This window comes from Nicotiana tabacum, chromosome 22 (genome assembly GCF_000715075.1).
Source record: "Nicotiana tabacum cultivar K326 chromosome 22, ASM71507v2, whole genome shotgun sequence".
NCBI lineage: Eukaryota > Viridiplantae > Streptophyta > Magnoliopsida > Solanales > Solanaceae > Nicotiana > Nicotiana tabacum.
Genome location: NC_134101.1, coordinates 26,583,161 through 26,608,841, shown reverse-complemented (window position 1 = coordinate 26,608,841; position 25,681 = coordinate 26,583,161). Strand labels below are relative to the sequence as shown.

Below are 25,681 nucleotides of genomic sequence, written 5' to 3'. Positions count from 1 at the left end.
GGAAAAGCATAAAATAGGGACTAGGCCCCACCACTCTGAACCGCGTCCCCTGGACGACCTCTAATTGGCTGGCCTCCACCTCTAACGATCCGACCTCTACCTCTAGCTGTCTAACCCTTGCCCCTAGCTGGCTGGGCGGGCGGTGGTGCAACTGGTGCCGGTATGATGGCACGAGAATCCTGCTGAGATCTGTTACTCGACAACCTAGGGTAATACCTCCTGATGTGACCAATGTTCCCACACTCATAACATCCATCATGTTGTTATGGCTGCTGAAGCTGAAGCTGGCCCGAACTGGCCGGATAACCGTTGTAGTGACTCTGGAGTGGTGGTGCACTGATAGGAGCTGAATGTTCACTAAATGCTGGCTGCACAGAGTAAGGCATAATAGGAGCTTGACTCCCTGAAGTATCATGAGATGCCTGAAGTGCTGAATAAAATGGCCTGGGAGGATGACCCCTACCATAAGTACCCTGCCTCCAGATGAGGCGCCTCTTACCAAAATGACACGGCCTCTTATCTGACACTGGCCCTCTCTCCTGAGCACAAACTAAATTGATCCTCCTAGCAATATTCACGGTTGTCTAGAAGGAAATATCACTCCCTGTCTCCTTGGCCATTTGAAGCCTGATAGTATAAGTGAGTCTATCAATGAATCTCCTTACTCTCTCCTTTTCAGTAGGAAGCAAGACGATGACATGACGTGCTAAGTCCACAAATTGGGTCTCATACTGGGTAACAGTCATACTACACGGCTGGAGATGCTCAAACTGCACGCAATATTCCTCTCTTAGTGTAATAGGAATAAACTTCTCCAGAAATAGTTGTAAAAACTGATCCCAGATAAGTGCAGATGAATTCGCTAGTCTAGCGAGTACATAATCTCTCCACCACCTCTTGGCAAAATCATTCATCTGAAACACAACAAAATCGACCCCATTGCTTTCAACTATTCCCATGTTCCGCAGTACCTCATGGTAGCGGTCAAGATAATCAGAAAGTGTACCACTAAAGTGAACTGGAAAGAGCTTAGTAAACTTGTCCAATCTCAATAAAGCCTTAGAAGACATGGCGGGTCTATCACCGGCCTGTGCCGCAACAACTGGTTGAACTATCCCAACTGGCGAGACTACTGGAGCCTGATACTGGGGAGCCATCTGCTCCGGAGCGGGTGTAGTGGGAGTTTGTGCTCCTCCCCCAGCCTGTGAAATGGCTTGTGCCACCGGAAATGTACCATTTTGGGCCACACCCTCCATTAGGCTCACCAAACGGACTAGAGCATCCTAAAGTACTAGAGTAGCTATGAATCCTTCCAGGACCTAGACTGGTCCAACATATACAGTCTGGGCTAGAACCTCCGCTTCGAAATCCACTTGAGGCTCCACAACAGGTGATGCTGCTCGAGCTCGAGACTGGGCTTTGCCTCGGCCTCTACCCCTGGTCATAGTTGCCACATGGGGCTCTGGTCCCTATCCGTCGGTAGATGTATTACGTGTTCTCGCCATATGCGAGAGAATAATAATAGAATGGTTCAATCATCGATGATAGAATAAAATCGCACGACAGAATAAGAAAGAAGTGATATTGTTCCTAAACTTCATAGCCTTTGAGAGATAAGTACAGACGTCTCCGTACCGATCCTTCAGACTCTACTAAGCTTGTTCGTGACTCGTGAGACCTAAGTAACCTAGTGCTCTGATACCAACTTGTCACGACCCGAAATTACACCTTCGGGACCGTGATGGCGCCTAACATTTCACTTGCTAGGCAAGCCAACGTTAAAATAATTTAAACCATTTTTAATAATTCATCTTAATTAAATAGTAAAGAAACCATCAACCAGAATAATATCTGAATTTAAATGAACAAACCAAAATAATAACGATGTCTAAATACCATCCCAGATCTGGAGTCACACGTGCACGAGCTTCTAGAATAATATAAACAAGGGTCTGAACAAAAATAAAGTTGTGTGAAAGAAAGCACACAGCTAAGATAAAATAGAAGGGGACTTCAGAGTTGCGAACGTCGTGCAGCTATACATCAAGTCTCCTCTGATAGCGGAATCCAAGCAAATCTACAGTACACCGCTGGGACCAACTCCGGTATATGCACAAGAAGTGCAGAGTGTAGTATAAGTACAACCACCCCCGTGTACTCTGTAAGTGCCGAGCCTAACCTCGACGAAGTAGTGATGAGGCTAAGGCAAGTCACTTACATTAACATGTACGCAATAATAATGATAATAACAGGGATAGAGATAAGACAGGTAAATCATATCAATAATTGAAGTCAATTCAGCAGTCATAAACCTTCAATTAATTTTCGTTGCGGCGTGCAACCCGCTCCAACAATATAAACTTAGAATAATATACGTAGCGGCGTGCAACCCGATCCAATAATATAAACTTTTAGTTTAATTTTGTTGCGGCGTGCAACCCGCTCCAACAATATAAACTTAATATAAATCTGTTGTGGCATGCAACCCGCTCTAATAATATAATTTAGCAATTCTTAAATGTAAAAATACTCCAATAAATACCATATTTAATAAGAAATTATTAGGCAACAAGGCATACAAAAATTATGATTTATTTAGGAAACAAGTAATAACAAGTAGCAATTAATTGTGAAAATTAGGGAGAAAATAGGTAATTTAATATTTAATATGCTAAATATCAAGTAGCAATTAATACACATAAGTCAAATAAGCATGTAGCAATTATAGCATGAATTCAAGACATGATATTGGACAAGGAATATGAGAGAAATAATTAATATAATAATTAATTTGTGATTTAAGATAATTTATAATTTTCAGATAAATATGCAAACAATTAATTTGACGACGTATAGGCACTCGTCACCTCGCCTATACGTCGTTACACATGAAATTCACGTAACAAATAATTCAAGGGTTCTATTCCCTCAAGTCAAGGTTAACCACGTCACTTACTTGCTTCGCAACCAAATTCAAGATTCCAATAAACCTTTGCCTCGCGAATTGGTATCCTAAAGCTTCAAATATAGTCACAAACAATCCAATATACTCAACACGAATTGTAGGAATTAATTCCATATGAAATTACTAGTTTCCCGAATTAAAATCGGAAATTCATCTTAAAAAAAATTAATAGTAGGGCCCACATCTCGAATCTCGGAAAAACTCACAAAATCCGAACACTCGTTCCGAGACAAGTCCAACCATATAAAAATAATCAAATTCTAATGTCAAATGGACCTTCAAATCCTAAATTTTTGTTTTTGGAAAGTTTTATATAAATTTCAATTTCTTCCATCCAAATCCGAAATAAATGATGAATATAGACATGAGCTTATGAAATATCATCAATATATGATAATAAACACTTACCCAGTCCGAAGTCGTGAAAAACTTCTTCAAATCGCCCAAAAAATGAGGTTTTAAAACTCAAACAAAAATTGGCGAAATGATTGTTCGATCCCTTATGTTTCTGTCAATTTTCGCTTTTGCGATGAAATGGTCGCATATGCGGAGTTGCTTTTGCGACTGAAAATGCTGCTTCTGCGAAGAAGCACTGGCCAGCTGAAGCCTCGCATCTGCGGAGGCATTTTTCGCTTATGTGAAATCGCTTCTGTGATGCCAAATGCGCATTTGCGCTACCTTTTGCTTCTGCGAACGCAATGTCTGCTTCTATGGACTCGCAGAAGTGTCTAGTTTTCCACTTCTACGGCTCTCTTGCCCAGATCCTCTACTTCTGCTTCTGCGATGGACTTCACGCTTCTGCGGCCAACGCTTCGCAGAAGCGAACACAGTAGAAGTAGCAAATTTCAGAATTTGCTTAAGTCCAAAATTTGATCTGATTTTAATCTGAATTACACTCGGGGTACTCAGGACCCCGTTCGAATATACCAATAAGTCCCGTAACATAATACGGACTTACTCGGGGTCTCAAATCACGTCAAACAACGTTGAAATTACAATTCACACCTCGATTCGAACTTTTGAGTTTCAAACTTTTCAATTTACAAAACTCGTGCCGAAACATATTAAACGAATCCGGAATGACTTTAAATTTGGCGCACAAGTCATAAATGACAAAACAGAACTATTCCAACTTTCGGAATCGAAATCCGAGCCCGATATCAATAAAAGTCAATTTATGGTCAAACTTTGAAAGTCTTTAGCCTTTAGATTTCTTGTTTCCGTTAAATATCGATAATTCGAGTTAGGGACCTCCGAATTCGATTCCAGGCATACGCCCAAGTCCCAAAATGTTAAGTACTGCGCTCAAGTCCCAAAATGTCAACTTAAGTGAGTTTTAAAGCACTATTTCATATTTTAATAAATTTTTCACATAAAAATTTTCCGAAATTTTTTTTGGATTGGGCACGCAAGTCGAGGAATACTGAAAGGTGCTATTCGAGGTCTCTGAACACAGAAATAAAAATTAAACTTAAAAATAACCTTTTGGATCATCACAAATTCAAAACAAGAAAGGATAATTTTAAGGGATCATATAAACAACAAATATACTTCAACAAGGGTAAGTAAAATGGAGGATTAAGAAAAGTAAAATCACGTAAAGTAGGAAGAAACCACCCAAAAGTGACTAAATTTAATTAATAGTCACGAGAAATGTACAAACTTATTAGAGGAATTAGGGCTACACCTCTAAATACCTTTTTGAGTTTGATTCTTGATTATTGACCTAACCTCTTAATAACAACTTTATTTTCATCAAACAATATGTTACACACAGAAATAATAGCAACATCTTATTTGACCTTTGAACAATCCATATCTGGTCTAATCTTGAAAAGAACACGCGCGTGGCATCGTCCCGCCAGACCGTTGGCTCGTGCGAGTTCTTCGGGTGTGGCACTAGAAGCAACGCCCTTGACGCACGAGCAAAAACTCTGACGATCAAGAGTGGTCTTGGCGACAGTGAGGAGAGATTTAAGCCCACCGCAACAATCTGGTGGCAGAGTTCCGCCACCAAGTACGTAACCAATGCATGGCTGGAGGCTACTATACACTGTGTCACATGAGAGTAATGCCTTTGTCTGAAGTGCCGCAACCAGCACTGTGCAAACAAGGAGCAAAGAAAGTGGTACCAATTTAGAGTTAGTCATTGCCTTAATTGGAAATATATTCTTGTTGAGAAAAGCTTAGTAAAATTTACGTATTTATATATAGTACACGCACAAGTTTTGTTATTTGTCTTGGGCATCACAGCATGCTGGATATTTCCTTGTATTTTTGCTCTTGTTTTGTTGTTAACTCTAACAGGAATACTGAACTATCCATGTTTTTATCATTGTAGGAAGCTCATAAAAGTGTATGTTGAAATTTTTATTTATTTCTTCCTTCCTTTTCAAATTATGGGACAGTGTGTGACAAATTAATCTGAAATGGAGGAGTGTTAATTCCAAAACTGTGTAGGTCATTAGCTACGTTTATCCATCTATCAATTGGTCTTACTTTGTTAATTTCGCTATCAAATATTAGATTCTCTTTGTAGTAAATTATAATGCAAACAAAATCACATGCCTCGAGTGTGTCCTAGGTAATCAAGACAGCACTACATTGATCCTTACTAGGATTGAAGTCTATTTCATTTTATTAACTCTTGTTCAGGTAAAGATACTTCCTACTTGTTATACCAAAAAAGAATTGTAAATAACTGTTTGTCAAGGGGCAAATTCAAAGTTATATTTATGAGCGGTATGACTAATTTTAGTTTATTCAACTATTACTAATTGACCAATAACTTAAAGTTTTACTTAAAACTACATGAAAATGATTATTTTTTAAAGCCAGAGCCGAAATGTGGTTAGAAAATATTATTTTTACCAAAGATACATCTGACTGGTTACCAAACTTCTCCATTTAAAGGATTTTACACAAATAGCCGGTCTAATTACTGTTTATTTTTTAAACTAGCGTACGTATATTATATAGGAGTAATAATTATATATAATTACACACATATTATATATGAATTATACATATATTATATATCCGCTGTCTTTTTAAGTTTAAGGTTGGGTAGGCGGCTATTTTAGTTAATTCTTCCCTTTTTTAAATGTATACTGGGTTAGATGTACCGTCAAGCCTGGGCTAGCCCATTTTATAGCCCAGATCGCGATGGGTTTCAATAAGTATATTTTTCAAAAACCCTAATCCTTTGTTCACCATAGCCACGGACGGGGCACAGAGCAGCAGCGGGAGAGGGAGAAAGGAAGAGGGCCGTACAGAAAATGGTGACCTACAAAGTAAGCTTTTTAAACTTTCTTTTCTCTTCTCATTTCTTGCGGTTCAGTTGATAACTCCAATTGTGCGTATTTTTTTTTTTTTTTTTTTTGTTGTTGTTCGGCAGTTTCATCAGTACCAGGTGGTGGGCAGAGCTCTGCCAACAGAGAGCGATGAGCACCCAAAGATCTACCGAATGAAACTTTGGGCTACGAATGAGGTCCGTGCTAAATCCAAATTTTGGTTAGTACCTGTGCCAACTATTCATTTTTGATTTAAACATATTATATAGTTAAATGTGTGTATTGGAAAATGACTGTTACTGAATAATAAGGTTTTGGTTGATTTGGTGGAGAAAAGGTACTACTTGAGAAAGTTGAAGAAGGTGAAGAAGAGTAATGGGCAGATGCTGGCTATTAATGAGGTATGCTCTTCATATCTATGTATTTGTGGATGAATCAATCGGATTTTACTGCATTTCTGGTATCTGCTTATGTATTTGTTTTTTTTTCATGTCAACGTTAGTACATTGACTACATCTTAATACCAAATTAGTTGAGTTCTTCGGAGGATTCTGTCATATTTATGCTATTTTTATGGTGTCCTCCTTTGTTTGGGCTGGGATCTGGCTATACTTTGTAAAGCTTACATAGGCGCGTTTTTTGTTTTCTCTAGTTCCCCGAAATTGATTTTGTACTTCACCTAGTATCCAGTGTCTATTGCCTACTTTTGCTTCTTTTTAGTCATTGAAATAGGAAATGTAAATACTAGCTTATTGGATTTCTGTATCTGATGTTTGTAAAGGTGAATTCCAAACAGTTGACCTGCCAATTAGAATGTATAAGGGCATTTAGATTATGACCTTGGTACTTGTGAGGATGGTTTTCTTTCTACTACTTACATGATATTGCAGGTATATGTGATTTCCTTTTTCTGAAAGTTTTGTGTTGCAAATATGGATGGAGCTTCCTATTTCTTTCACGTTGATTACATTATAGCCAACTAGAGGGAATTGCTGTCTCGCCAATCTTTTCAATGATATATTTCAGTCAATTTATTTAATAACATCGGTGTTTGGGCCTGCCTTTTTATCTGTGCGTATTGGGAACTGTATTCTCGCTTCTGCCTCTTCCAACTATTCCTAGTCTTACAAGTTACAACAGCTGCTTTATTGTTGCACCACTCTTCCTTGAGGAATTTGAACTGTAGTTACATTTCTTTTACTTGATGCTCTTAGGATCCAGAACATATTATATACTATTGCTATTTATTTACACACACACACACACTCTTTGTTGCTAATTTGCATTACAAAAGAGGTGTTTTATGGTGATATTACTCCTTTCATGTACCCCTTGGAGATGAGGGCTTAAGTTGATGTGCTGGGTGTAATGATAAAAGCAAGTTGGGAACAGGATGAGTAACAGAGGGAGCGAGCTAGAACATGTATTGTTATTGACAAGTCGAGGGGGGAGAGAGTGAGGTGCAGGGAGCCACGGAGTCTGGGAGTCAAACCCTGTAATGGGGCTTCTTGAACTTCACTTAAAAAGTGGTATATTACTTGTATGCTTGACTGAAATGTTATTTGTCTCTGTAGATCTTTGAGAAGAATCCAACTAAGATCAAGAACTATGGTATATGGCTGCGTTATCAGAGTAGAACTGGGTACCACAACATGTACAAGGAGTACCGAGATACCACTTTGAATGGAGCTGTGGAACAGATGTACACTGAGATGGCTTCACGTCACAGGGTCCGCCATCACTGCATCCAGATCATCAAGACAGCCACTATTCCAGCTAAGCTATGTAAGAGGGAGAGCACCAAGCAGTTCCATGACTCCAAAATCAAGTTCCCATTGGTGTTCAAGAAAGTCAGACCACCTAGTAGAAAACTCAAGACAACATACAAGGCTACCAGACCCAACTTGTTCATGTAACATGTTAGGTCATTAAGTTAATTGAGAAGCAACTTTGAATTTATGCAAATTTTGTTGCACTAGTTGGCCAACAAAAACCTGTGTCTTTTTCTTTTGTTATAATTCTAGCCTTCTAGTTATCAGACAGTTTCGTCCTCTTCGAGTCCTAAAAAATTGCTTGTTTCAACAGTTTCAGTTAGATTCTGTGTTCTCTCAAGGATAATTTTGTCATTTTGTCATTAACTTCATGCATAGAGTTGATTAGTATGCCATCACTTTGCTGATAGATCATTAGCTACGTTAAATTCGCTATTGAATATTTAAATTCTCTTATTTCCTTATTAATAAGATGTATTTATAGCCGTATAAATGGTATGGCAGATTTCAGACCGCATGTATCAAATGTTTTAGTGTTACACAAATGCTGCCAAGTTAAACTAACACCGCAATATTTTTTGAACGGAGGGAGGTAGTAAATAACAATGCAAACAAAAACACATGCCTTGAGTGTGTCCCAGGTGATCAACACAGCCAGAAATATGGTTGGCTACTACATTGGTCTTTACTAGGAAATGAAGTCTAAAAAAATTCATTTTATCAACTCTTGTTCAGATAAAGATAATTCCTACTTCTTATACCCTTTTTTTTTTTTAAATGTAAATAACTGTTTGTAGAGGGACAAAATCAAAGTCATATTTGTGGCTTTAGTTTTTCCACCTGTTACTAGCTGCGGTGAAATGAACAAATATCGGCCTTCAATCATAATTTACAGTGAAAGAAATATCCCAAAACATTTTGAACAAAAGAACAAAAAATATATGTTAATCACAATTGATACACTGTGTCCATATTGAAAGGAAAATCACATCGATCATAATGGTTACCAAACTTTCAGAAAGGATTTTGTTTTTTAACAAAAAAAACTTGTGAATCTTTTAGACCACGATCTAAGTATCACTTTTGAGCAAACTGAATTTTTTACGAGAAATATTGGACTACGGTTTATAATTTTGTAAGTTATAGCTAATGTTTGATGATAATTTAATGTTTATCTGTAAGGTTAAGTAATATATGAGCAAATATTAGACCCGAGTCTAATATTTTCTAAATGAGTAATTTTTCAAGGGCTATATTTGCACAGCTTTTAAAAATAGGGACAAAAAATGGCAAAAAATTTATAAATAGTTATTTTTACGCCTGGTCAATCAAATTTAGCCACATAATCAAAAGTCAACCTTATTTAGCTACTAAATTAGCACGGGAACAAGTTATTGATTAAAATACCCCTACTCTATTTATAAATTTACGCGACACGACCTCACACTCTGTTTCACCATAATCTTGCGGCGTAATCTACAGATTGAAGTAAGCTCTCACAATTATTCTTCTTATTCTTCGAATTTTCTGGTTTGATGATCTTATTCTTCTCACTGCGTTAATCTGTGCTTAATTGTATAATATATCTTCTCGTTTGTAATTCAGATCGTAACTAATAATATCTGCATTGTTATGTTATTATTATAAATTTTATATGAAAAACGTTTAATTCTGTGCTGAGTTGTATAATATATAAATGTAATTTAGTTTCAAGTAATTTATGCTGTCACTAAACACCGAAAATGTCTAGTTCTTTAAAAAATACACAGTAAAAGTGATGGTAGATGAATTAATTGCAGAACAAAACATCCAGTATAAATATACTGGACCTTTCTGAATAGATAACTTAAACTTATAAACTTCTAGAATATTATACGGAGAGTATGTATGATTCAAACACCAAGAATATATCTAAATATTTAAGATTCACCTACTATTCTAAATAAAAAGATGAAATTTTGTTGTTAGATATGTCAAAACTACAGAGTCTCCAGCATATAGTATTAGAGGTATCTTTATTTCAAATTACTACAAATAATTATGCATAAAATGGTATAGAACACAACACTAGTATAAAATACTGCATTTTTCTTAATTTAATATGTAAAACTCAGAAACTTCCAGCAGATTATACTGGAAGTATCTGTGATTACACATGTAAAATTTTTAAGGTTCGACTAATGTCCTGAATAAAATGCTAAACTTTTATGATTATATATGTGAAAGATACAAACTTTGCAGCATATAGTACTGGAGGTATCTTTAATTCAAAACCAGAAAAAATAATACATAAAATGCTGCAGAACAAAACGCCAGCATAATATACTGGACTTTCCTTAATTAATATCTAAAACTCAGAAACTTCCAGCTGATTATACTGGAAGTATCTGTGATTCAAATAAGAAGAACACATCTAAGTTTTTAAGGTTCCCCTAATGTCTTGAATAAAATGCTAGACTTTTATGATTACATATGTCAAAACTATAAACTATGCAGCATATAGTACTGGAGGTATCTTTGATTCAAAACCAGAAAATGGTATAGAACACAACACCAGTATAAAATGCTGTGCTTTTTTTAATTTAATATGTAAAACTTAGAAACTTCCAGTAGATTATACTGAAAGTATATGTGATTCAAACGAGAAGAAACACATCTAAATTTTTAAGGTTTCCCTAATGTCCTGAATAAAATGCTAAAGTTTTATGATTACATATGTGAGAGATACAAACTCTGAAGCATATAATACTGGAGGTATCTTTAATTCAAAACCAGAAAAAATAATACATAAAATGGTGCAGAACAAAATGCCAGTATAATATGCTGGACTTTTCTTAATTAATATCTAAAACTCAGAAACTTTCAGCTGATTATACTGTAAGTATCTGTGATTCAAATAAGAAGAACACATCTAAATTTTTAAGGTTCCCCTAATGTCCCGAATAAAATGCTAAACTTTTATGATTACATATGTCAAAACTATAAACTCTACATCATTTAGTACTAGAGGTGTAACGACCCGACTTATCGTTTTAAAAATTTACGTTCCGTTTGGTGGCTTAAGGTCTCAAGCAACTTTGAAATGTGTATTATGACTTGCGAGGGTAGTCAAGTTTGGCTTTCGGATGATTCATGATTTAATTGAAAGAACAATTCTTATTTTGGAAGCTTAAGTTGAAATAATTGACCGTATAGTAAATTATGTGTAAACGACCCCAAAATGGAGTTTTGATAATTCAAATAGCTCTGTATGGTGATTTTGGACTTAAAAGTGTTTATGTAAAATTGTTTGGAAGTCCATAGTGAAATTCTGCTTGAAATGACGAAAGTTGAATTTTTGGGAAGTTTGACCGGGGAGTTGACTTTTTGATTTCAAAGTCGGAATCCAGTTATGAAAATTTTCAAAGATCCATTATGTCATTTATGACTTGTGTGCAAAATTTGAGGTCAATCGGAATTGATTTGATAGGTTTCGGCATCGAATGTAGAAATTAGAAATTCTTAAGTTCCTTAAGCTTGAATTAGGATATGATTCATGGTTTTAGCGTTGCTTTATGTGATTTGAGGTTTCAACTAAGTTCGTATGATGTCTTAGGACTTGTTAGTATATTGGGTTGAGGTCCCGAGGGACTCGGGTGAGTTTCGGAGTGGTTTCGGATCATTTTTAATTACTGGTTTTTTGACAGCAGTGTGCAAAATTTCCGATGCGTAGAGCTCATTTTGGAAGCTTATATCTCGATATCTATAAAGAATCTGGACATTTTGAAAACATGAAAGTTGTAGCTCTTTGATTCTAGTTTCCATAATAATAAACCATTCATCATTCGGACATTTGTACAAAACGTTATGATAGATTGACTGAAGCTGGTACTGCAGATTTTGGCTACAACAGTGTATATCGCCAGAAATTTCTGCTGCACAGGGCTGACTTTGGGAGCTTATATCTCGCAATCTATAAGGAGTTGGGGAATGAGCAAAATTTGAAAGTTGTAGCCCTTTGTATTTAGTTTGTAAAAATTTAAACCATTTGGCAGTTGGAGTTGAGTACAAGAAGTTATGATTGATAAACTATAGGCTGTCGGGGAAGAGTTTTGGAAGAGTTTGATGATTTCAGCATAAGCATGTAATGATCCAAAGGTCCATTTTTAGTTCTAGAGATCGAAATTTGATTTTGAGACTTCTCGGATTTTGATAATGAATTATAGGAGTGATCTGGAAAGTTTGGTCTAATTTCATCAAGTTGCGATTGGGTTTTTAGCGCGAAACATGAGTTAATTGTTTAACGAGCAAAATTTGTATTACATTGAGAAAATGAGCTCCGAATTGAGTTTCGATTGAACGACTAGGTTATTATTATTATTTGTGACTCATAGGAACACGAATCGTCGAATTCCGAGTTCGTATGATGGAGTTAGAGTCTTTTTAGTGAAAAACAATAACTGTTGGTGCAAACAAGTTCCGGTGTGGACTTTTAGTAACGAAAAATGGACTTTTAGTGACGGATGGACACAAACTTAAGGACCAAAAGTGGTCATTTACTTCATTTCATTTTGGATTTTTGGAGCACGATTCTTGGGCGATTTTGAGAATTTCTTTGACTTGGGTAAGTGTCCTATATCCAAAAGTGATTATATTTCATAAATCCATGGTTATATTCATCATTTATTTCAGATTTAGATGGAAGAAATCAAAATTTTTGTAATACTTTTCAAGAACGAAAATTTTAGATTTGGAGGTCGAGTTGTTATCGGAATTTGATAAAATTGGTAAGGGTGGACTCGTAATTGAATGAGTTGTCGGATTTTGTGAGTTTCGTCGGATTCCGAGAGATTTTTGAGTTAAATTTCGGATTTTTGTTGGAAAATTAGTATTTTCATATGGAATTAATTCCTATAATTAGTATTGATTGAATTGAATTAATTTGGATAGATTTGAGCTGTCCGGAGGTCAATTCAAGTTAGAAGGCAATTTTGAAATACCGGCCTAACTTAAAAAAAAAGTAAGTATCTCTCTTAACCTTGAGTGGGGGAACTACCCCTTAGGCATCGAGTCTTATGTGCAATTTGTGAAATGTGAAAAGTCGTGTACGTGAGGTGACGAGTACGTACTCGGGCTTATATGTGCAAAATTGATTGGGTTAAAGTCTTAGGCATATTGTATAGTAAATTGGATAATTGTTGGTATTTATTGAACGGTGAAGGTCCAAATATACCCTTTTACTTTCGAAAATGGTCTAAAATATCCCTCGTTGTACTATTGAGTTATCTATACCCCTACAGTCGTACTTTGGGTTCAAATATACCCCTCATTTAAACAGAGGGACACGTGTCATCGTCCTGTTGGCCAATTCTAAATATCTTCTAATTAATTAAAAAGACTCATTACCCATACCCGAAAAGCCTTTTAAAATAGAACTATAGATAACCCAATAGTATAATGAGGGGTATTCTTAGACCATTTTCAAAAGTACATGGATATATTTGGCCCTTTGTCATTTATTAAATCATCTATTTGCCATGCCTCAATTCGCGTTTGTTGAATTTATTTTTATATGACAATTTGATGTAGTTATTGCTTGTATATTTATGTGAATTCCGTGAGTTTCATGATTTGATATTTCCTGGAAATAAAATTAATGAAATAAGGTTAAACCGAGGCGTTATATAATTATCAAGAATTTGGATTAATGAAGGTGTTGCCATATACTGAGTATTTTCCATCTCTGTTGTTGTTTTGAGGTTTTATATACATTGTGTGGAGCCTTGGGCTATTTGTTGTGAAATTAATTAATTTTGTTATATCTTTGGAATTGGTTGTGGCCATTAGGCTAATTGTGATATGAATTGATTTTGTTATGTTGCAGTGATAATATTTCATGTAAATTGTTGTGTTATTTGAGTTATTATTTTGAGAATATAAGGGTGACATTTCATTGTTGATATTATGTGGGTATAAGGGTGACATTTCACTTATGCATGTTAGGATATTTTCTGGGCGGAGCGATAAGGGTGGCTATAGGAGAGATAAGGGTGGCTATAGAAGCGATACAAGTGGCTATTAATATTGTCAGGGCGGATGGATAAGGGAGGCTATTATAGGAGTGATAAGGGTGGCTATAGGAGAGATAAGGGTGGCTATTATCACAGATGATATGTGATGATCTATGGTTATTGCGTTGGTAATTTTCATGTGATGTTGTGATTTTCCTTTTGTTTAGTTTTATACCTTGTGCAATTTGTCTTGTTGTTGGTAAATTGATAATAGTCTGATCTATGTTGAAATTGGGAGCCTGTGGTTATTGCCAGGCGGATTATGAAATGAAATGTGGGCACGAGGTGCCGTGAGTAAATAATGATGATATTGGCACGTGAACTGTTAAAGCAGTTGTGATATGAAATGTGGGCACGAAGTGCCGTGAGTAAATAATGATGATTTTGACACGTGAATTATCCGTGCAATTATGATATGAAAGGTGGGCACGAGGTGCCATGGTTAAATGATGATGATATTTGGCACGTGAGTTGTCCATGCAGTTGTGATAGAGAAATTAACACGAGGTGCCGTAAAATTATGAAAGTGGGCTGAGACCCGTATTTTATGATTTTGAAATGTTGTGTCACAGGGTGACTTTTATTTGAAAGAGATTTATTTGAAAGTATTATATCTGAAGATTTCTATTTGAAAAAGATATAGGCGAAAGATTTATATTGGAAGGACTTGATTAATTGGTTGTACTTGTATTCATTATTTGTTGCGCAATATTTATGTTGTTCTTGTTGCCCTACTGTGTATATCACTGGTTGATTATTGTTGCCATCATTGTTATTTGTTTTCTATAATTTTTGTATACTATATTGCACAGGTTATTAGACTAGTAAGTGTCTCGACTGTACCTCAACACTACTCCACTGAGGTTAGTCTTGATACTTACTGGGTACCGACCATGGTGTACTCATACTACACTTCTGCATATTTTTTTTCTAGAGCCAGGTATTGGAGCTATCAGACTCAGACAAAGTTAAACTGTGATCGCAAGGATTCAAGGTAGAGCTGCTTGGCCGTCGCAGTCCCTTGAAGTCTTTTCATTTTATTGTACTGTTAATTATTAATCAAACAGTATTGAGTATTCGATCTTTGAGATCATTTCATGTATTCAGTTTGAGTTCGTGACTTAGTATTACCAGTCTTGGGAGGTTATTATATTTGTAATTATTTTCGCTGTTGGTTTATATATATATATATATATATATATATATATATAATGGCTTGAATTGTTATTATAATCGGCTTACCTAGTCTTAGAGACTAAGTGCCATACGATGCATGTGGGGGGATTTTGGGTCGTGACAAGTTGGTATCAGAGCTCTAGATTCATAGGTTCTATGAGTCACGAACGAGTTTAGTAGAGTCTTGCGAATTAGTATGGAGACGTCTGTACTTATCTTCGAGAGGTTATAGAGCTAGTAGGAAAAATTCCACTTCTTTCATTCCTTATCGTGCGACATTTATTCAACTTGAAGCATATATCTTATGTTCTTTTTCATCCACTCGTGTATGAAATTGCGCCAACGGTTCGTGATACTACAGAGGGGTTATAAGGGAGCCAGGGTTGCTCAACCATTGTTACCACATGTCGTCCAGATCGAGGATGCGTAAGTATTGAGAGATTATTCAGTTGTGCACATGGGGGTGCAACAGGTTCTGACATCTGGTTGATAAGTACGATCTTAAGAAGGTTTAATTAGTTGCCTAATCATCATAATCGTGGTAGGGTCACGAGGTGGATGTAGATCTGAAGATACTTGGTGGTAATAGAGACTATGTTGTTCATATGGGATTTCTATTTAGCGAAGAGTACATACTAGTAGCCAAGGCACTGGAGAAAGAGAGCTTAACTGTCACGAGGATGACATGCGCCAAATAAATTACTTGAGGTATCTTATGACCGGTGTCCTACGAGCGATAAGGTTAGTATTGTGGATCATCAGAATGTGTCCTATGACTTCGCGCCAAGTGAGGGGAGTCCACTATCAACGATCAGATTGCGGGGTCATGTGTTATATTAGTTTTGGCATGAGATGTATTTATGTGGTATTGAAAGGTTCTCCAAAACTTGTATATGATTAAGAGCTAAGATTTGTATGGGAAGATGCTGGGACCTGCGATATTCCCCTGTCCTTAATAATTCTACATTTCAATATCAATGGGGTCATGGAAACAATTTCAGAATACTCGGGGTGTTCCAGTAAGTTCTTTTAATGCACCACCAACACGAGGTTCCTATAATGGTTATTCCAATTATCCGACACAGACTCGGTATGAGCAGCCGAACCCGCAGAGGGGTTGTTATCATTGTGGAGATACTAGGCACATCATGAGAGATTGTCCCAGACTTGGGAGAGGTGGATTTCATCAGAATACTCAGGCTACATGTAACGACCCGACCGTTCGTTTTGAGCTTTTACATTCCTTTCAACTATTTGAAGTCTTGAATAACTTCCTACGAGGTATTATGACTTGTGTGAATTTTCAGTTTTGGTTTTAAGGTATTTTGGAGTTAGCTTGGAAGAATGAATTTTCATGTTAGAAGCTTAAGTTGAAATAGTTGACCGGATATTGACTTATGTGTAAACGACCTCAGAATTTAATTCTGATGATTCCAATAGCTCTGTATGGTGATTTTGGACTTAGGAGCGTGTCCGAAAAATTATTTGGAGGTCCGTAGTGGAATTAGGTTTGAAATTCCGAAAGTTGAATTTTGGAAAGTTTGACTGGGGGGTTGACTTTTTGATATCGAGGTCGGAATCCGATTCTAGAAATTGGAATAGCTTCGTTATGTCATTTATGACTTGTGTGCAAAATTTGAAGTCATTCCGGATTGATTTGATGTATTTCGGCACAAGATATAGAATTTGAAAGTTCAAAGTTCATTAGGCTTGAATTGAGGTGCGATTCATGGTTTTAGCGTTGTTTGATATGATTCGAGGCTTCGACTAAGTTTGTATGATGTTTTAAGACTTGTTGGTATATTTGGTTGAGTTTTCGAGGGGCTCGGGTGAGTTTCAGGAGGTTAAAATGTTGATTTTGGACTTAGCATGTTGGCTGAAGACTGCTAGTGTATTTTTCTGGTTTCCTTCTTCGCGTTCGCGAGTGGGCAAGACTTAGCATGCCCTCGTGTTCGCGAAGGGGAATTTGAGGCAGGCAAGATTTTCCCTTTGCGTTCGTGAGGGGGTCTCGCATTCGCGAAGAGGAGCTAGAGTCAGACGAGGTTGTTTACCGCGTTCGCGATTGGGTATCGCATTCGCGAAGAGAAAAATAGTGGGCATGGGTATTTGCCTTCGCGTTCGCAAAGGGGAGGTCGCGTTCGCGAAGAAGAGCTCGGTAAAACATCGCGTTCACAAGCAGTGTCTCGCGTTCGCGAAGAGAAATGTTTGGTAGCGCAATTTTATGCTTCGTGAACGCGAGGCACTGACCGCGTTCGCGAAGAAGAAATGTCTGGGCAGAGAGTTTAAGTTCAGAAATGGGACTTCGTCCCATTTTCCATTTTTGACGGATTGGAGCTCAGGAAGAGGCGATTTTCGGGAGTTTTCAAGGAAAACAACAGGATAAGTATTCTTAACTCCATATTGGCTAAATTACCTGAATCCATGGTTGTTTTTATCATTTAATTGGTGAATTAAGTTGAAAAAGTTTGAAAACCCTCTTGATTTAAATTGAAGATTTGAGGGTCGAGTTGGGATCGGATTTTGGTAAAATTGGTATGGTTAGACTCGTGGTTGAATTGGCTTCCGTATTTTGTAAATTTTGTCTAGTTCCAAGACGTGGCGATTTTTGAGCTAAAATTCAGATTTTTATGGAAAATTAGCATTTTCTTATGGAATTAATTCCAATGAATTTTATTGACTGAAACGAATTATTTGTGACAAGATTCGAGGCATTTGGAGGCCGATTTGCGAGGCAAGGGAATAGCAGAGTAAAGAATTACATGATTTGAGGTAAATAACACTTCTAAACTTGGTTCTGAGGGTATGAATCCCCGAATTTGGTATGATATAAATTGTTGAAGGTGACTTACACGATAGGTGACGAACACGTAGACGTGCACCACAGAAATTGTGTCTTGAATAAATCCTGTAAAGTTGTAAAATTAAAGAATCATGTTATTATCTGAACATGTGGCACATGTTAGAGGAATTGAGCTGAGGCTTGTGATAAATATCGTGTTTAGGCTACGTGCCGATATTTTAGGACCCATGGGGTCGTGTTGTCATTGAATTAATTATTCAAAAATATACATTTCACACTCAGGTATAATTGTCCATTGTGAGGGTATTTATGGGATTGAGCTGCACAACACAACATGCCATTTGGCTTTATATATGTTATTATTAAATGGATCAGGGTTGCCCGCCTGCAGCAGGCCAGAATGGCTTTATACATTATTATTGTTCTGGATCAGGGCTGCCCGCTTGCAGCAGGCCTTATTAGCTTTACTATTTTATGGATCGGGGCTGCCTGCCTGCAGCAGGCCTTATAGGCTTTGTTATTATACGGATCGGGACTGCCCGCCTGCAGTAGGACATATTGGCTTTGTATTACACTTGGGCTGAAGGAGCCCCTCCGGAGTCTGTACACACCCCAGTGAGCGTAGATGATCATCGATATTCGGGATGGACTTCCTAGGGCATGGACTTGCCTTACTTACTGCTTATATATATATATATGGGATGGATTTTCCCAGGGCATGGACTTGCCTTACTTATTTGTATTGATTTTCCCAGGGCATGGGCTTGCCTTACTTATTTGTATTGTAATGAGTTATCTGGACATGGATTTTGTCAGTAACATTTATATTTAGGGATAAATTATCCCAGGGCTAGATTGGCCTTATACGGTACTGGGTGACTGACTGTCAGTCGATGTGCATATATATATATACGGGTTGGAACACCCCTGGGCTGGATTGGTCATAAATAGTACCGAGTGACCGGATAATTTGTGACCAGTATTTACATGAGGTCTTTCTACTGAGATGTCATATGCCTCATATCATGCAGTACTGATCTATTTCACTTGTACTAAGTAAAACTGTTGAACTTGAAAGCATGCCTACATTTCTGTACCATTATTTATACTGGACTGTACTTGCAGATCTCATCATTGCTTTCAGCCCAGAGGTTAGTCTTGTTACTTATTGAGTTAGTTGTACTCATACTACACTCTGCACCTCGTGTGCAGATCCAGGTGCTTTCGGACACGGAGATGGTTAGATTTCAGAGTACTATCAGTTGGAGACTATCAAGGTAGCTGCTTGGCGTCCGCTGACCTTGTCTCTCTTTCCTTCAGTTATTGTACTGTTCTTTACTTTCAGACAATGGTTTTTACCAGTCAGACATTGTATTTATATTAGATACTCATGTATTTAGTGACACCGGGTTTTGGGAGTATTATATTTGAAATTGTGAGATTTCTTCCGCTGAGTTTAATTATTTTGTGTTCAAATTTAAAAGATATGGTGGTTTTTTGAGATTTTCGGCTTGCCTAGTATTGAGATAGGCGCCATCACGACAGGTGAGATTTTGGATCGTGACACTACATGCTTTATTCTAGTTAATACTCCACGTGCACAGCTAATTAGGGGTGGAGGACAGGCGGGTAGAGGGCTTCTAGATGGTGTCTTTACAAGTATGATAATTCTTTTATGTGTTATTGTGCATATTTAGCCATATTCGTGTTGTGAATATTGAGTTTTAGCCTACGAGATGAGTGCCCAAGTGGAGTTAAATATGACTCATTAATTCAGGTAAATAATTATGAGGTATTCATTCCTCGTGTATTGCTGTCAATGTTGTGAAAAATTTGAAACAAGGTTTTGGTTAATATGAGATTAATTGAGGATGTTAGAATTAATTATAAACAACTATTATGAACAGAGAAATGGTTATGGGCATATGTTGATGTGTGCGTAGGCACGAGTTGCTATAGCTGATTGAAACTAATACCGCGCGTTGATGTGATAATAAGGCCTTTTGAAATTAATTGGAGTGTAAGATGTTGGCTTTAAAGTCTATAAATGCGGATAAAAGAAATAATCTCAACTGAGATGATGTTGTCGGACCCATGCTAAATTGTGGTGACGTATAATCACCCGCGAGTATGTGTGTAATAATACACTCAGAAATTTAATATCCTCAGAATAATTCTTGGTACATTCGAAACAAACGTATGTTTTAAGAGGGGGAGGATGTAACGACCCGACTTGTCATTTTAAGAATTTACGTTTCATTCGGTGGCTTAAGGTCTCGAGCAGCTTTGAAATGTGTATTATGACTTGCGAGGGTGTTCAAGTTTGGCTTTCAGATAATTCAGAATTTAATTGAAAGAACAATTCTTGTTTTGGAAGCTTAAGTTGAAATAATTGATCGGATGGTGAATTATGTGTAAACGACCCAAAAATGGAGTTTTGATGATTCAAATAGCTCTGTATGGTAAATTTGGACTTAGGAGTGTGTCCGGAATTTTTTTTGGAAGTCCGTAGTCAAATTTTGTTTGAAATGGCGAAAGTTGAATTTTTGGGAAGTTTGACCGGGGAGTTGACTTTTTGATCTCAGAGTCGGAATCCAGTTCTGAAAATTTTCATAGATCCGTTATGTCATTTATGACTTGTGTGAAAAATTTGAGGTCAATCGGAATTAATTTGATAGGTTTTGGCATCGAATGTAGAAGTTGGAAATTCTTAAGTTCCTTAAGCTTGAATTTGGATTCGTGGTTTTAGCGTTGCTTTATGTGATTTGAGGTTTCAACTACGTTCGTATGATGTTTTAGGACTTGTTGGTGTATTGAGTTGAGGTCCCGAGGGCCTCGGGTGAGTTTCGGAGTGATTTCGGATCATTTTTAACTGCTAGTTTTTTTGACAGCAATGTGCGAAATTTGTGATGCGCAAAGCTGATTTTAGAAGCTTATATCTCGAAATCTATAATGAATATGAACACTTTCAAAACATGAAAGTTGTAGATCTTTGATTCTAGTTTGCAAAAACATAAATCATTCATCATTCGAATATTTGTACAGAAAGTTATGATCGATTGATTGAAGCTGGTACTGTAGATTTTGGCTATAGCAGTGCGCATCGCCAGGAATTTCTACTGCACATGGCTGACTTTGGGAGCTTATATCTCGCAAACTATAAGGAGTTGGGCAGTGAAAAAACATGAAAGTTTTAGCCCTTTGCATGTAGTTTGCATAAATTTAAACCGTTTGTAGTTGGAGTTGAGTACAAGAAGTTATGGTTGATACACTATAGGCTGTCAGGGAAGAGTTTTGGAAGAGTTTGATGTTTTCAGCAAAAGTACGTAATGATCCAAAGGTACATTGTTAATTCTAGAGAGCGAAATTCGATTTCGAGACTTCATGGATTTTGATAATGAATTATAGGAGTGATTTCGAAAGTTTGGTCTAATTTCATCAAGTTGCGATTGGGCTTTTATCGCGAAACATGAGTTAATTGTTTAATAAGCGAAATTGGTATCGCATTGAGCAAATGAGCTCCGAATTGAGTTTCGATTGAATGACTAAGTTCGTATTATTATTTTTGACTCATAGGAACAAGAATCGTCGAATTCCGAGTTCGTATGATGAAGTTAAAGTCTTTTTTAGTGAAAAACAATAACTGATGGTGCAAACAAGTTCTGGTGTGGACTTTTAGTAACGAAAAATGGACTTTTAGCAACGGATGTGCAGAAACTTAAGGACCAAAAGTGGTCATTTCCTTCATTTCATTTTGGATTTTTGGAGCACGGTTCTTGGGTGATTTTGAGGATTTCTTCGACTTGGGTAAGTGTCCTATATCCGAAAGTGATTATATTTCATAAATCCATGGTTACATTCATCATTTATTTTGGATTTAAATGGAAGAAATCAAGATTTTTGCAAAACTTTTCAAGAACAAAAATTGTAGATTTGGAGGTCGAGTTGTTATCGAAATTTGATAAAAATTGATATGGGTGGACTCGTAGTTGAATGAGTTGTCGGATTTTGTGAGTTTCGTCGGATTCCGAGAGATTTTGAGTTAAATTTTGGATTTTTGTTGGAAAATTAGTATTTTCATATGGAATTAATTCCTATAATTAGTATTGACTGAATTGAATTAATTTGAATAGATTTGAGCTATCCGGAGGTCAATTCACGTAAGAAGGCAATTTTGGAATATCGGCCTAACTTCAAAAAAAAGTCAGTATCTTGTCTAACCTTGAGTGGGGGAATTACCTCTTAGGCATCGAGTCTTATGTGCCATTTGTGAAATGTGAAAAGTTGTGTATGCGAGGTGACGAGTACGTACTCGGGCTTATATGTGCAAAATTGATTGGGTTAAAGTCTTAGGCATATTGTGTAGTAAATTGGATAACTGTTGTGATGGTAGGCTATATTCTCATGTTTTAGTCTATTATTACATTTCAATTTACTGCAGTTTAGTTGAGTTTAAGCTTTAATCGCTAATGTTTTGCAGTAATTGTGTGTTTTATGCTTTGTAGGAGTGATTCCGAGCTATGCAGATGTTGTGGAATGAATTAAAGTGATTTAGAGCTTTGAAGTCTGAGTAAAAGCCCAAGGAATTAAGCCAGGATCGTGTTCAGGGATCAACGGATGATAGTGGAACGAAACGAAGAATCGAGCAGGGATATTGTGCAGTGTCTAGTAAAATGCACATATCATTTTGTTCGGAACTCCGTTTGGTCTCCACAATATATTGTTGCTGTGTTGTTTTACATGTTTTCCAATTTCCCACAGAACATGGTGAAAAGTGCGCATCAAGTGTGCGGCTACTCACTGACCGTGCATATGGGGCAGAACAGTGTGAAAAGTGCGCGGCCAAGTGCGCATGCACACTTCCAGGTGCGCTGCCGCACACGTCCAACTCCGAAAAAGTGTCCTATTTTGCGTAGGAGAAAGTATATTTGTTTGGGCTCGACCCTGCTTGGTATATATACATGGAAAAAATGGTATTTTGAAGACTTTTGACACATCTAAGACCTAAGGAGGATAAGGAGAAGTTGGAGAAGGAAGAGCACAAGGAATCCATCATTCAATCCCACTCAAGATAAGGGTTTGAATTGTTTTATGTTTTTTCTTTACTTTAAACTTAATTGTGATGAATTACTCCATATCCATAGAGTAATTCTTCCTTAGGGATTGATGGATTTGGTGTTTGTAACGACCCAACCGGTCGTTTCGAGAGTTGTAGCCTCATTTCTCCCTTTTCTGCTCATTTTTGTACTTCACTGTCGCTTTATGACTTATAGGGTAGTTGGTTCGGGTCCAGAGACAATTCAAAGTGAGTTGAGACACTTAGTCTCTTAATTGAAAGTTTAAGTTGGAAGAGTCGACCAGATGTCGACTTATGTGTAGACGACTCCGGAGTGGAGTTCTGTTGGTTCCATTAGCTCCGTTGGGTGATTTTGGACTTAGGAACGTGTCCGTACTTCGAATTTGAGGTCTGTAGCTGATTTAGGCTTGAAATGGCGAAATTCGAATTTTTGGAGATTTTGACCGGAAGTGGACCTTTTGATATAGGGGTCGGATTCCAATTCCAGAAGTCGGAATAGGTCAGTAATGCTGAATATGACTTATGTGCAAAATTTGAGGTCAATCAGACGTGATTTGATAGGTTTCAGCGTCGTTTGTAGAATTTGAAAATTTTGAAGTTCATTAGGCTTGAATCCGTGTGTAATTTATGTTTTCAATGTTGTTGAAGGTGATTTGAAGATTCGACTAGGTTCGTATGATGTTTTAAGACGTGTTAGTATATTTGGTTGAGGTCCCGGGGGTCTCGGGTTGATTTCGGGTGGTTAGCGGACTTGAAATGGAAGTTGAAGACTGGTGAGGTTTGGTTTGTTGCTGGTGTGAGCTCACTTGCGAGGGTGCTAGACACAAGTGTGATGCTGCAGGAGCGGCGGGGACTATGCAGATGCAGAGCCAGGGCTGGCTTTTGGTAGGCGCAGATGCGAAGGAGAGTGTGCATCTGCGAGCCTGCAAATGCGAGAAGGGCTCAGCAGATGCTGAGTAGTGAGGGAAGGCTATTTTCGCAGAAGCGGATGAGGGGCCGCAGAAGCGTCTCCGCAGGTGTGAGACCTGAAGCGCTGGTGCGAGCCCAGTGATTTAAGTGAATTATGCATAAGTAGAGGAATCACCGCAGAAGCGGTTCCGCAGGTGCGAATAAGAGGCAGCAAGTGCGAAAGGCCTAGGCAGAACATATAAATACGAAACTTCGAGATTTTTCACCATTTTCACCACTTTGAGTTCGGATTTTGGAGGATTTTTAGAGGGATTTTGAAGTGATTACTAAGGTAAGCTCCTTGTGTACATTTATCTTCAATAATGATGTTTCCCCACTAATTTTACACCTAGTTGGTGAGTTTTTGAGGTGATATTTGGGGGTTTAGGGCTAGAGAGTTGGAGAGTGAATTTTGGGGATTTGGATGACCAAATGGTATCGGATTTTGATAAATTTAGTATGGTTAAACTCATGAGTGAATGAGCTTTCAGTTTTTGTGACTTTTGTTAGATTTCGTGATGTGGGCCCGGGGGCCGGTTTGAGCCAATTTCGGATTTTGGCTTATACTTTCGTGTTTTTCTTATGGAATTGATTCCTTTAGCCTATATTAATTGTATTGTACTGCTTGTGTCTAGATTCGGGGCGTTTGAAGACTGATTCGAGGGGCAAAGGAATTTCGGAGTAGGATTTTGCGCGGTTTGAGGTAAGTAACAGTTTTAAATCTGATCCTGAGGGTATGAAACCCAGGGTTTTGGTATGATATGATTATTTTGGAGGTGATTCACATGCTAGGTGACAGGTGTGTGGGCGTGCAACGTGAATGATTGTTACTTGGTCCGTCCTGTGAGACTGTAAAGTTGAATAGCTTATTGTTAATTACATGTTCCCTCTGTCTTCTAGAAATTTGACTATAATTCATGTTAGAAACCATGCTTAGGCCATATGATATCAATGTTGGGACCCTCAACAGTTGGGTTTTTGTTGAATTAGCTGCTATTTGCTGTCTTGTACTCAGTCACAGTTTTACTTGCATGTCATATCTCTGTTTCCTCTTGTTTTCTTATGGATACTTGTTATTATCTCTTTTGGGCTGATTTGTATGATTTCTGAGAGCCCGAGAGGGCTGGAGAGGTTAGTGACCGAGATAGGGCCTAAGTGCCGAGATGTGAGCTATGTGAGTGTATATGGATCGGGATGCACGCCGCAATGAGCCTTATGGCTATTTATGGATTGTGGATCGGGTTGCACGTCGCAACGAACCTTACGGCTACTTATATGATTGGGTCAGGCTGCACGCCGCAACGATATAGCGCTTGGGTCGAAAGGAGCCCCTCCGGGGTTTGCACACCCCCAGTGAGCGCAGGTACCTATTGAGTGTGATTATTGAGGGCTGAGAGCCGAGTGTTTGAGCTATCAAGAGCTTGCGTGATTGATAACCTGAGAGGTTGCATTTGTTTCCTTTGTTGCTGCACTTAGCTGAATTATCTTATTGTTCTGAACTTCTGGAAAATATTGTATACGGTTTATCTGAACTTAGTAAATGTACAATTGACTTAACTTATATTGCCGGAATTGAATCATGGCTACTTTCATTGCTCAA

The 25,681-nt window shown here is 37.6% G+C and overlaps 2 protein-coding genes across 2 annotated transcripts; one reads left to right on the top strand and one right to left on the bottom strand.

The window, feature by feature from the left end:
• Positions 1–4,758: 4,758 nt before the first annotated feature.
• LOC142175759 (non-specific lipid-transfer protein 1-like) lies at positions 4,759–5,115 on the bottom strand. The gene has a single exon (XM_075242747.1). It carries the CDS (start codon positions 5,113–5,115, stop codon positions 4,759–4,761), a length of 357 nt encoding a protein of 118 aa, XP_075098848.1.
• Positions 5,116–6,104: 989 nt separating this feature from the next.
• LOC107800392 (large ribosomal subunit protein eL20) lies at positions 6,105–8,420 on the top strand. Its single transcript, XM_016623557.2, has 4 exons — positions 6,105–6,258; positions 6,363–6,478; positions 6,596–6,659; positions 7,833–8,420. Exons 1-4 carry the CDS (start codon positions 6,244–6,246, stop codon positions 8,172–8,174), a joined length of 537 nt encoding a protein of 178 aa, XP_016479043.1. The 5' UTR covers positions 6,105–6,243; the 3' UTR covers positions 8,175–8,420.
• Positions 8,421–25,681: the final 17,261 nt, after the last annotated feature.